The following is a 12,916-nucleotide window of genomic DNA, read 5'->3' as shown; positions in this document are numbered from 1 at the left end:
AAATGGAAAACCCGCAATCGAAAGGCAAATACATTCACAAAGGCCAGGTATGGTCACGCCTATAATACCAACATTTTGGGAGGCCAAGGCAAGAGGATCCCTTAAAGCCAGGCGTTCAAGACTAGCATGAGCAACATAGCAAGACCCCGTATCTATAAATAAAAATTTGAAATTAGCCAGTAGTGGCAGATGCCTTTACTCCCAGCAACTCAGGAGGCTGAGGCGGGAGGATCGCTTGAAATGCAATGAGGTTTGATGGCGCTACTGCACTTCAGCCTGGGCAACATTGCGAGACCGCCTCAAAACAAACAAATTCCCAAACGTGGGAGTGGTAACCCAGACAGTGGGTCAGTGCCTGGTGAAGACAGCAGCGGTATGAATGAACTCTGGGAGCTCCACGCGCCCTCCGCTCCCCCAGCTGCAAAAAAAAAAAAATGCTCCCTCCTCCAGGCTTCAGTTCTCACAGGTGGATTCACCTTAATGTTCTGACCCAACTGGATTCTCAAAAGCACGAGAAGATCTTGGGAGATGCGGGGCTGCGGACGCCCAGCTGCCCGGAAAGGGTTCTGGGCCAGGACCCCAGTCGCAGAGATGGGACTAGACGCCTGAGGTCCCAGCTGCCGGCCCAGCCCCACCCTGCTGGGAGAACCTCGGGTCTCCTGGCCCCAGAGCTGCGCCAGGAGGACTCAGGTCTTCCCACAGTCGGTTCCGACAAGTCCCCTCCTCAGGTCTCGGGACTCCCGGTCCCGCAAACTCACCATTTCTCGGCTTAGGGAGGCTCCAGGAGTCCTCCCTACAGATCCCTCACTACCTGCAGGTCCCGGTGCGACAAAGCATGTGCAGAGCCCCAGACAGCCCTCAGCCCAGGGTGAGACGCAATACTAGCGAACCGCTAGAATAAGGAGGTTCACGTGCGCATTCAAGGCTAGGGTCCAAGCGCCTTTTCAACACCGATGCTGATTGGACAGTTTGTGTGGCCCCGCCCCCTCACCCCTGAGTGACAGTCGTGCAGGAGAGCACGTGGCTGAGCCGAGCGAGCTTCCCAGAGTGGGTTGTCCTGGCTGGGATATGTCCATGTCAGCGGAATTTGTTCTTTGCCCGAGGTCCATTTTTAAGTGGCCTATTCAGTAGTGTTAAGTGTAGTTACATTGTGAAACCAATCTCTAGAACTGATTTAATCTTGCAAATTTGAAACTATCGATTGAATAACTTCCCATTTACCGCTCCCCCTCAGTCCCTGACACCACTATTCGACTTTTTGATTGTATGAATTTCATTGGGTACCTTATATAAGTGGAATTATTCTGTATTTGTCCTTTTCCGACTGGCTTATTTCACTTAGCATGACGTCCTCAATCTTCATCATGTTGTAGCATGTGTCAGAATTTACTTCCTTTTAAGACAATTAAAGGCCAGGCATGTTGGCTCAAGCCTGTAATCTCAGCACTTCGGGAGGATCCCTTGAGGCCAGGATTTTCACACCAGCCTGGGCAACATAGTAAGAACCTGCCTCTACAAAAATAAAATTTAAAAATTAAAAAATATAGATTCTGGTCGGGTGCGGTGGCTCACGCTTGTAAATCCCAGCACTTTGTGAGGCTGAGGCAGGCGGATGACGAGGTCAGGAAATCGAGACCATCCTGGCCAACATAGTGAAACCCTGTCTCTATTAAAAATTCAAGGCCGGGCGCGGTGGCTCAAGCCTGTAATCCCAGCACTTTGGGAGGCCGAGGCGGGCGGATCACGAGGTCAGGAGTTCGAGACTATCCTGGCTAACACGGTGAAACCCCGTCTCTACTAAAAAATACAAAAAGCTAGCCGGGCGAGGTGGCTGGCGCCTGTAGTCCCAGCTACTCGGGAGGCTGAGGCAGGAGAATGGCGTAAACCCGGGAGGCAGAGCTTGCAGTGAGCTGAGATCCGGCCACTGCAGTCCAGCCGGGCGACAGAGCGAGACTCCGTCTCAAAAAAAAAAAAAAAAAAAAAAAAAAAATTCAAAAAAATTAGCCATGTGTGGTGGCGGGCGCCTGTAGTCCCAGTTACTCCGGAGGCTGAGGCAGGAGAATGGCGTGAACCTGGGAGGTGAAGCTTGCAGTGAGCCAAGATTGCGCCACTGCACTGCAGCCTGGGCTAGAGTGAGACTCCATCTCAAAAGAAAAAAAAAAAAAAGAATTGGGTTTGACATTAATAGTATACTAATGTAAAGGTGAAATTTGGCTTATTTGGTACAAAAATCATATAGGAAGCAATGTCAAATATAAAATGGGGTTTGGATTTCTTTAGACTGTATCCATATATATATGTTATTGGTATGTGTTCCAAAATGAAGGAAAACTCCTGTAATTCTGATATATCTCAGTGTGTTATCAGTAATAATTATAATTGTTATGTTAAATTATTATATGCCACAGAGGTAACAGATTTCCTTGTCAAGTGTATCTTTAACTATGGCTGCCCTAAAACTTTGTCATCCATAAACAATTGTTGTCTTTTCTTGGTCCTCTTTAGAAGGTGGTTTTATAATCAGCTATAAAGCTCTAACAGGTGCTCTTGAATGCAAGTTTTTGATAACTTTGGAGATTGTGACATCACAATAGAGAAAAAATGTTCAGGACTCTTGTCCTAGCACTTTGGGAGGCTGAGGTGGGTGGATCACTTAAGCCCAGGAGTTCCAGACCAGCCTGGCCAACTTGACACAACCTGTCTCTCCAAAAAACACAAAGATTAGCCAGGTGTGGTGGTGCATGCCTGTAGCCCCAGCTACTTGGGAGGCTGAGGTGGGAGGATCGTCTGAGCCTGGAAGGCGGAGGCTGCAGTGAGCCAAGGCTCACAGCATTCCATTCAGGGAGACAGAGTGAGACCCTGTCTTAAAAGAAAAAAAAAAAAAAGGCCAGGTGCAGTGGCTCACACCTGAAATCTCAGCACTTTGGGAGGCCGAGGTGGGCGGATCACGAGGTCAGGAGATCGAGACCATCCTGGTTAACACAGTGAAACCATGTCTCTACTGCAAATACAAAAAATTAGTCAGGCGTGGTGGTGGGTGCCTGTAGTCCCAGCTACTTGGGAGGCTGAGGCAGAAGAATGGCGTGAACCCAGGAGGCGGAGGTTGCAGTGAGCCGATATCGCGTCACTGCACTCTAGCCTGGGCGACAGAGCAAGACTCCGTCTGAAAAAAAAAAAAAGAATTGGGATCTCACTCTGTCATCCAGGCTAGCGTAGAGTAGTTAGCTCACTGCAGCCACAAACTGCCAGGCTCCAGCAATCCTCCCCCATCAGCCACCGAGCAGCTGAGACTACAGGTGTGTGCCACAAACCTGGTTAATTTTTTTTTATAAGATATGAGGTTGCACTATATTGCCCAGGCTGGTCTTGAACTCCAGGCCTCAAACGATCATGCCACTGTGCTCGGCCCAATTTTATTATTTTTTGTATGTCTATCCAATTGTCATAACACCAATTTATGAAAATAATATTCTTTCCTGATTCCTGGCACCATTTTTGAAACTCAGTTGACTCTCTCTCTATATATATATGGGCTTATTTCTGGAATTTCAATTTTATGGCATTGATCTCTAAGTCTGAATTGCCTTATGCATTTGACATGAAAATTTTGCTGCTGCTAGAGACTGGGTGACATAAATTGTACATCAGAAAACTTCTGGCTAGCGCAGTAGCTCCCGCCTGTAATCCCAGCACTGTGGGAGGCCGAGGTGGGAAGATTACCTGAGGTCAGGAGTTTGAGACCAGCCTGGCCAACATGGTGAAACCCCATTTCTACAAAAAAATAAAAATAATTAGTTGGGTGTGGTGGTGGGCACCTCCCAACTATGTGGGAAGCTGAGGCAGAAGAATCACTTAAACCCAGGAGACAGAGGTTGCAGTGAGCTGAAATCATGCCACTGGACTCCAACCTGGGCAATAGAGCAAGACTCTGTCTCAAAAAAAGAAAACCACTGAGGTCTTCCTAGAGGGTAATGATCATCTGCACAGTGCAGCCCATCATGTATTTTCTTTTCTTTTTTTTTTTTTGTCAAGACAAGGTTTCACGGCCGGGCGCAGTGGCTCAAGCCTGTAATCCCAGCACTTTGGGAGGCCGAGACGGGCGGATCACGAGGTCAGGAGATCGAGACCATCCTGGCTAACACGGTGAAACCCCGTCTCTACTAAAAATACAAAAACTAGCCGGGCGAGGTGGCGGGCGCCTGTAGTCCCAGCTACTCGGGAGGCTGAGGCAGGAGAATGGCGAAAACCCGGGAGGCGGAGCTTGCAGTGAGCTGAGATCTGGCCACTGCACTCCAGTCCGGGCGACAGAGCGAGACTCCGCCTCGAAAAAAAAAAAAAAAAAAAGACAAGGTTTCACTATGGTTACCCAGGTTGGAGTACAGTGGTGTGATCTCGGCCCGCCACAGCCTTGACCTCCCAGGCTCAGATGATTCTCTCACCTCAGCCTCCCAAGAAGCTGGGCCTATAGGTGCATGCCACCACGCCCGGCTAGTTTTTGGTATTTTTAGTAGAGACAAGGTTTCGCCATGTTGGCCAGGCTGGTCTCGAACTCCTGGGCTCATGCAATCCACCTGCCTCAGCCTCCCAGAGTGCTGGGATTACAGGTGTGAGCCACTGCACCTGGCCCCATCATGGGTTTTTCTTATGTGCAGAGTACTTATTCAAATCCACAGTGATTTCCCAGGTGACACACAGACAAGAACTACGGATTTTTAGAGAATATCCAAGTTATGGCGGGGCACGGTGGCTCACGCCTGTAATCCCAGCACTTTAGGAGGCCGAGGCGGGTGGATCACAAGGTCAGGAGATCGAGACCATCCTGGCTAACACAGTGAAACCCTGTCTCTACTAAAGAATACAAAAAATTAGCTGGATGTAGTGGCAAGTGCCTACAGTCCCAGCTACTCGGGAGGCTGAGGCAGGAGAATGGCATGAACCCAGGAGGTGGACGTTGCAGTGAGCTGAGATTGCGCCACTGCACTCCAGCCTGGGCTACAGAGCAAGACTCCGTCTCAAAAAAAAAAAAAAAAAAGAGAATATCCAAGTTATAATTGAGTCAAACTGCAGAGAGAGGGTATCATTTTGAGTACCACCTCCCAGTTTGGTGGAAAAGAAAGTTGTGATATTGTGAAATATATAATTTGGGTTTTGTACAGGGTTCCTGGCTCCCAGTTGCTATAAACCTTGTAATTTCCCAAGTGACTAGAGCAATCGGAGTATCTTTTGTTAAAGTATTTGGCCTGCCTATAATCCCACCACGTTGGGAGGCTGAGGCAAGCAGGATGCTTGAGCCCAGGAGTTCAACACCAGCCTGGGCAACACAGTGAGACCCCATCTCTACAAAAAATACAAAAATTAGCCAGGCATAGGGGTACGTGCCTATAGTCTCAGCTACTCAAGAGGCTGAGGTGGGAGGATCACCTGAGCTCAGGGAAGTCAAGGCTGCAGTAAGCTGTGATGACACCACTGCACTCCAGCCTAGGTGACAGAGTAAGACTCTGTCTCAAAAAAATGAAAAAGGCTGGGCACTGGGGCTCACACCTATAATCCCAGTACTTTGGGAGGCCAAGGTAGGTGGATGGCTTGAGCTCAGGTGTTTGAGACCAGTGTGGGCAACATGGCGAAAATCCATCTCTACTAAAAATCCAAAAAAATAGTCAGACGTGGTGGTGTGCACCTGTAGTCCCAGCTACTCAGGAGACTGAGGTGGGAGGATTGCTTGAACCCAGGGGTGGAGGCTGCACTGAGCCAAGATTGTGCCACTGCACTCCAGTCTGGGTGACAGAGTGAAGGAGACCCTATTTAAATAATAATTTTAAAAAATGGCCTTTTGTATTCAGTTCTTAAAAATAGCTCTAGAAGAGTTCCAGAGTAAAAGGTGAAAGAAATGTCTTTAGTTACAACCATCCCCTTCCCACCACAGCTAAGTTTATGTTAATGAGGTGATTTTTGGAAAGCTCCTACAAACCACAGGATGGGAGGCTAGTTACCAGGGGAACCAACCACGTGATTGGAGCTTTGAAACTTTCAGCTCTGTCCCCACCTCCAGGGAGGGAAGAGAAAACTGAAGGTTGAGTTGCTCACCAATAGTGAATGATGTGATTAATCATGTCACCATAATAAAGCCACCATAAAAACCCAAAAACAGGGCTCAGAGAGCCTTCCGGTTGGTAAATAAGAACATAACCATATGCCTGGAGGTATCTCTTCATCTGGCTATTCATTTGTATCATTTAAAATATTCTTTGTAGGGCCAGGTGTGGTGGCTCACACCTGTAATCCCAGCACTTTGGGAGGCTGAAGCAGGTGGATTACTTGAGGTCAGGAGTTCAAGACCAGCCTGACCAACATGGTGAAACTCCATCACTACTTAAAATACAAAAATTAGGCCTGGTGCAGTGGCTCATGCCTATAATCCTAGCACTTTGGGAGGACAATGTGGGCGGATCATGAGGTCAGGAGTTCGAGACCAGCCTGGCCAGCATGGTGAAACCCCATCTCTACTAAAAATACAAAAAATAAAATTAGCTGGGCATGGTGGCGTGGGCCTGTAATCCAGCTACTTGGGAGGCTGAGGTAGGAGAATCGTTTGACCCCAGTAGGCGAGGGCTGCAGTGAGCCGAGATCGTACCACTGCACTCCAGCCTGGGCAAAAGAGACTCTATCTTAAAATAATAATAATAATAATAATAATAATTAGCCAGGCGTGGTGGTGGGTGCCTGTAATCCCAGCTACTTGGGAGGCTGAGGCAGGAGAATCGCTTGAACCTGGGAGGCAGAGGTTGCAGTGAGCTGAGATTGCACCATTGCACTCCAGCCTGGGCGACAAGAATGAAACTCCATCTCAAAAAATAATAATAATAATAAATAAAATAAAATATCCTTTGTAGGCTAGGCGTAGTGGTTCACACCTGTAATGCCAGCACTTTGGGAGGCCAAGGCGGATGGATCACTTGAGGTCAGGGGTTCGAGACCAGCTTGGCCAACATGGTGAAACCCCATCTCTACTAAAAATAAAAAAATAGCTGGGCTTGGTGGAGCATGCCTGTCATTCCAGCTACTTGGGAGGCTGAAACACGAGAATCATTTGAACCCAGGAGATGGAGGTTGCAGTGAGCCAAGATTGTGCCACTGCACTCCAGCCTGGCAACAGAATGAGACCCTCAAAATAAGAGTAAATAAATAAATAATAAAATATCCTTTGTAAGACTAGGCATGGTGACTCACTCCTATCATCTCAGTGCTTTGAGAGGAGCAAGGTGGGAGGATCTCTTGAGACCTGGAGGTTGAGACTAGCCTGGACAACAGATCGAGCCCCTAACTTTACAAAGAATAAATAATTAGTTGAGTGCAGTGGCACATGCCTGTATTCCTAGCTACTTGCAGGACTGATGAGGGAGGATCGCTTGATCCCAAGAGTTGAAGGCTGCAATGAGCCATGATCCTGCCACTGCACTCCAGCCTGGAAGACAGTGAAACCCTGCTCTATTAAAAAAATAAATCCTCCCAACCGGGCTCCTGTAGTCCCAGCTTCTCGGGAGGCTGAGGCAGGATAATGGCGTGAACCTGGGAGGTGGAGCTTGCAGTGAGCCGAGATCATGCCACTGCACTCCAGCCTGGGCGATAGAGCAAGAGACTCCGTCTCAAAAAAAAAAAAAAAAAAAAAATCCTTTGTAATAAGTGAGTAAATGTAACTAGTGTTTCTGTGAGTTATTTAGGCTGCTATAGCAAATTAATCAAACCCAAAGAGTGGGTCATGAAAACCCTGATTTACAGCTGGTTGGTCAGAAGCATAGGTCACATCCTGGGACTTACAACTGACATTTGAAGTGAGGGACATTCTTGTGAGCTGTTAGCTTCTGGTATCGGACTCTGTCTCCAGGTAGATACTGTCACAATTAAATTGAAGTATATAGCAAACACAGCTGGTGTCTGCTTGAGAAGTGGTTATTGGTGGACCAGAAGTGAAGTATTCTGTTAAATATTTTGTTAATGGTTTTCCTATCTCTTTAAGAAAAGTGTATTTGAGACCCTCAAATAGGATTTTTTTAAATTTAATTTAATTTAATTTAATTTTTTTAGTTTTTTTTGAGACAGAATTTCACTCTTGTTGCCCAGGCTGGAGTGCAATGGCACGATCTCAGCTCACCGCAACCTCCACCTCCTGGGTTCAGGCAATTCTCCTGCCTCAGCCTCCCTAGTAGGTGGGATTATAGGCATGTGCCACCACGCCCGGCCAATTTTGTATTTTTAGTAAAGACAGGGTTTCTCCATGTCGGTCAGGCTGGTCTCGAACTCCCGACCTCAGGTGATCCACCCGCCTCGGCCTCCCAAAGTGCTGGGATTACGGGCATGAGCCACCACGCCTGGCCAGGAAGATTTTTATTTTAATGATCAGCAAAGGCCTAAAAGTCCATGACCATTCACAAGTGTCATTTCCATATGGTAGATTTCCAGCACATGTTAGGAAAGAAAAAAAATGAACAGCTTTGTGTTTTACTAAAGAACAAGTAAAATCCTATTTTTATTCAATATTTCAATAGTTTATGTTTGCATATCACTGTGGTGACTAATGTGATTTCATAATCACTAGTATTTCATTTGATTAGCCCCACCCAATCATACCTCCCATCCTGCAAATGAAAAAAGTTAAGTATGGAGGGCACAAACTCTTGTCTAAACTCATATGGCTCATAAGTAATAATGAAATTGGCCGGGTGCAGTAGCTCACACCTATAATCCCAACACTTTGGGAGGCTGATGTGGGAGGATCACTTGAGTCCAGGAGTTCAAGATCAACCTAGGCAATATAGGGGGATCCTGTCTCTAAACTTTAAAAATTTTTAATTTTTTTTTTTTTTGAGATGGAGTCTCGCTCTGTCACCCAGGCTAGAGTGCAGTCGCACAATCTCGGCTCACTGCAACCTCCACCTTCCGGGTTCAAGCAATTTTCCTGTCTCAGCCTCCCCAAATAGCTGGGATTACAGATGTGCACCACCACGCCCAACTTAAAAAAAAAAAAATTTTTTCTTAAATTAGCCAAGCATGGTGGCGCACACCTAGTCCTAGTCCCAGCTACTAGTCCCAGCTAGTAGTGCCCAGGGAGACTGAGGCAGGGGGATTGCTTGAGCCTGTGAAGTTGAGTCTACAGTGAGCTGTGATCTTGCCACTGCACTCCAGCCTGGGCGACAGCACGTAATAGTAATAGTAATACAATATAATAACAATAATAATAATAATGGAATTTCTCAGTATTAAAGTCCAAATGCGTGCCACCACATATACTGAGAACTGTCAAAAACTGAAAACTCAGGCCAGGTGTGGTGACTCACACCTGTAATCCCTGCACTTTGGGAGGCTGCTGAGGCAGGAGGATTGCTTGAAGCCAGGAGCTTGAGACCAGCCTGCGCAACACAGCAAGAACCCTGTCTCCAAAAAAAAAAAAAAAAAAAAGGAACGAACAAGAACAGTAACAGCATAGCATCTGCAGACAGAGAAGCCGCAGCAAATCAGTGGAGGCCAGGATTGAGACCTTCCCCGTTTGGGGTTTTGGTAGACAAGAAGGACGGTGACCCAGACACTGAAAAATACCAGCATGCTGAACTTAAGGATTGGATTGTTGAAAATGTTAGGCAAGCTCCTGGCCAGGAAAAGCCACACTGAAGCTCCCATGAGCCAAGGAACTCAGGATTCACAGAACGCTCAATAACCAAATGGTGGTTTTATGTGAAGATGACATATTCAGGCTCAGATTATGTATCTACATGCATGAAGGCTGTAGTCATTCCCCATGAAATTCCTCCCACTTCAGCCTCCCAAAGTGTTGGAATTACAGAGTCACTTAGATCAGGGAACTGACAGCAATGATGGAATTAGGTACCCCTGATACCAACCAGTGCCTTATCTGTCTCTTGCGTGGTTACCTGGAAGGTCAGAACTACAGTGATCGTTTTGTCCAAACTATGCAAACAAGTAAACATAACTCCAAATGTGTGGTTTTTGTGATTTTTTGAGACAGGGTCTAGCTCTGTTGCCCAGGCTAGAGTACAGTGGCACCATCACAGGTCACCACAGTCTCAGGTTGAAGCCATCCTCCTGCCTCAGCCTCCTGAGAAGCTGGGACTATGTCACCATGTCCAGCTAATTTTTTATCTTTATTTATTTATTTATTTATTTATTTATTTCTGAAACAGAGTTTCACTCTGTTGCCCAGGCTAGAGTACAGTGACGCAATCTCAGCTCACTGCAACCTCCTCCTCCCAGATTCAAGCGATTCTCGTGCCTCAGCCACCCAAGCAGCTGGGATTACAGGTGTGCCCCCTACCACGCCCAGCTAATTTATATATATATATATATATTTTTTTTTTTTTTTTTTTTTTTTTTGAGACGGAGTCTCGCTCTGTCGCCCGGGCTGGAGTGCAGTGGCCGGATCTCAGCTCACTGCAAGCTCCGCCTCCCGGGTTCCCGCCATTCTCCTGCCTCAGCCTCCCGCGTAGCTGGGACTACAGGCGCCCGCCACCTCGCCCGGCTAGTTTTATTTGTATTTTTAGTAGAGACGGGGTTTCACCATGTTAGTCAGGATGGTCTCGATATCCTGACCTCGTGATCTGCCCATCTCGGCCTCCCAAAGTGCTGGGATTACAGGCTTGAGCCACCGCGCCCGGCCTAAAAAAATATTTTTAATAGAGATGAGGTTTCACCATGTTGGCCAGGTTAGTTTCCAACTCCTGGCCTCAAGTGATCCACCCACCTTACCTCCTAAAGTGCTGAGATTACGGGCATGAGCTACTGCACCCAGCCAATTTTTTTAATTTTTTGTAGAGACAGAGTCTCACTACATTGCCCACACTGGTCTCCAATTCCTGGACTCAAGCAATCCTCCCACCTCAGTCTCCCAAAGTGCCAGGATTACAGGCATGAGCCACTGCACCCAGCTCAAATGTGATACTCCAAAGGATGCAGGTGGCTGTGTTGGGATGACCAATGAAGGTAAGGGACAATGGAAGTACAGGGTGAGGGCAATGAACAGGACACATCTGAGAGCCTGGTTATTGGCCTTGACTATGGGAGTGTGTTGATGCTTCACAAAGACCCCAAAGACCCCCCACAAAGAGGTCACAGAAGCACAGGCCCAAATGGTCATTATAAACCAGGAAGGTGGCCACACTGACAGGTAGCAATCTCACTTACAGTTTGAGTCTTGATGCTTTGTCCATGGTGTTCACTGTTCTGCATCTAATTAGAAACAAGAGGATGCATTTTGTGAGTTTCAGCAATTTAGAACCAAACATCACATCTGACAACCTTGGAAGCATTGTTCCCCCTTCATCTACCTGTACACACAGAGCTACAAGAAGGGTGGATCATGAGAGTTTTCAAGATTACACTGTCTCCTCTATAATGAGAAAAATGAAAATGTTTCTACTTAAAAAAAAAATTTAGAGACAGTCTGTCTCTCTCCCAGGCTGGAATGCACTGGCACAATCTTGGCTCACTGTAACCTCAAACTCTTAGCCTTGAGATCTTCCTGCCTCAGCCTCTGAAGTAGCTAGGACTACAGGTGAACACCATGCTTAGCTAATTTAAAAAAATTTTTTTAGAAATGGGATCTCGCTATGTTGCCCAGGCTGGTCTTGGACTCTTGGCCTTTCAAAGTTCTGTAGGGACACTCTAGAAAACTTATTCGAGATAAATTTCCTTCCACTTTACAGCAACATGGATGGGACTGGAGGCCATTATCCTAAGTGCGATAACAAAAAGAGAAAGTCAAAAACTGCATCTTCTTACATATAAGTGGGAGCTAAACAATGGGTAAACATGGACATACAGAGTGGAATAATAGACACTGGAGATGCCAATAGGTTGGAAAGAGAGAGGGGATGAGGCATGAAATATTACCTATTGGATACAATATACACTCTGGGTGATGGGTGCACTAAAAGCCAGACTTCGCCACTATGAAATATATCCATGTAACACAAGTGCATTTGTAACCATAAATCTACAAAAATGAAAATGAAAAGCAATAAAAACATGCTTAAACTAAAAACAACCAACCAACCAACAAAAAGAAACCATTTCCTTCCACAGTAAAATGCAGTTTACTGAACACGTCTCATAGATCGTGATTGGTCTGAAAAGAGTCCCTGTGCCCAGGTTAGGGTTGCAATTTACCACCAGAGCCAAGTGCTCGAGTGTCCTACGGATTCTTTTTTCTTTCTTTCTTTCCTTTTTTTTTTTTTTTTTCTTGGGATGGGTTCTGGCCATGTTGCCCAGACTGAACTCAAACTCCTGGAGACACATGATCCACCCGCCTCAGCCCACCCACCCCCCAACTTCCCCCACCACCCCCACCACGCAGTAGCTGGGACTACAGGTGTGCGCCACCAAGCCCTGGCTTGGGGTTCCCTTTCTGAAGTGCCAAATGTGTGGAGGTGGGGAAAAGAAAGGTGGACGCCTCAACGCTGTTATAGTCAAAGATTAAAATACACCCACACTTTTTATTACACATGATGGAGTAACCGTCTGTTTATAAACAAGGGTCACTATTCCACGAGAGGCCTTACAACATTATGCCAAGCCCCTGGTACCTGGAGGACATCAGACTCTCCCGTTCCTGTGAGGCCTTGACTAGACGACCACTTGCTCTGCACTTGCTCCTCGAGGGGTCGCTCCATCTGGAAACTGAGACTGGAATTCCTGCGCATCCCTGTCCCCGCATCCAGAAACACTGCAGGAAGACTTCCGTGTCCGACCCGAGATCCGGAACAATTTCTGCTTCAACACAATTGTCCACGGAGGGCACCAGTTCCGTCCCACCGGCGGAAGCGAGATCTGCCTAGCTACTAGACCAGCCGCCTAGCTGTCATTTGGACAAAAGGGGGCGGGGCTGTATTAACTGTCCAATCAGGGGCGC

General features: G+C 46.9%; 1 protein-coding gene across 2 annotated transcripts in view; it reads right to left on the bottom strand.

The window, feature by feature from the left end:
• ZNF490 (zinc finger protein 490) overlaps positions 1-12,847 on the bottom strand; it is a 33,885-nt gene extending 21,038 nt beyond the window's left edge. Inside the window, exons 1-2 of one of the 2 annotated variants that reach the window (XM_030935100.1) lie at positions 12,591-12,847; positions 11,191-11,235 (exon numbers count right to left, since the gene is read on the bottom strand). In XM_030935100.1, coding sequence (XP_030790960.1) covers positions 11,191-11,235; positions 12,591-12,707 — 162 coding nt within the window. In that variant the 5' untranslated portion in view covers positions 12,708-12,847. The remainder of the gene's footprint in view (positions 1-11,190; positions 11,236-12,590) is intronic. The other variant, XM_030935101.1, reaches the window with a different exon arrangement.
• Between the last annotated feature and the right edge of the window lie 69 nt (positions 12,848-12,916).

The sequence above is a fragment of the Rhinopithecus roxellana genome, chromosome 8 (assembly GCF_007565055.1).
Source record: "Rhinopithecus roxellana isolate Shanxi Qingling chromosome 8, ASM756505v1, whole genome shotgun sequence".
Lineage (NCBI taxonomy): Eukaryota > Metazoa > Chordata > Mammalia > Primates > Cercopithecidae > Rhinopithecus > Rhinopithecus roxellana.
The sequence above is the reverse complement of the archived record's forward strand: the minus strand, read 5'-3'. Positions and strand labels throughout refer to the sequence as shown.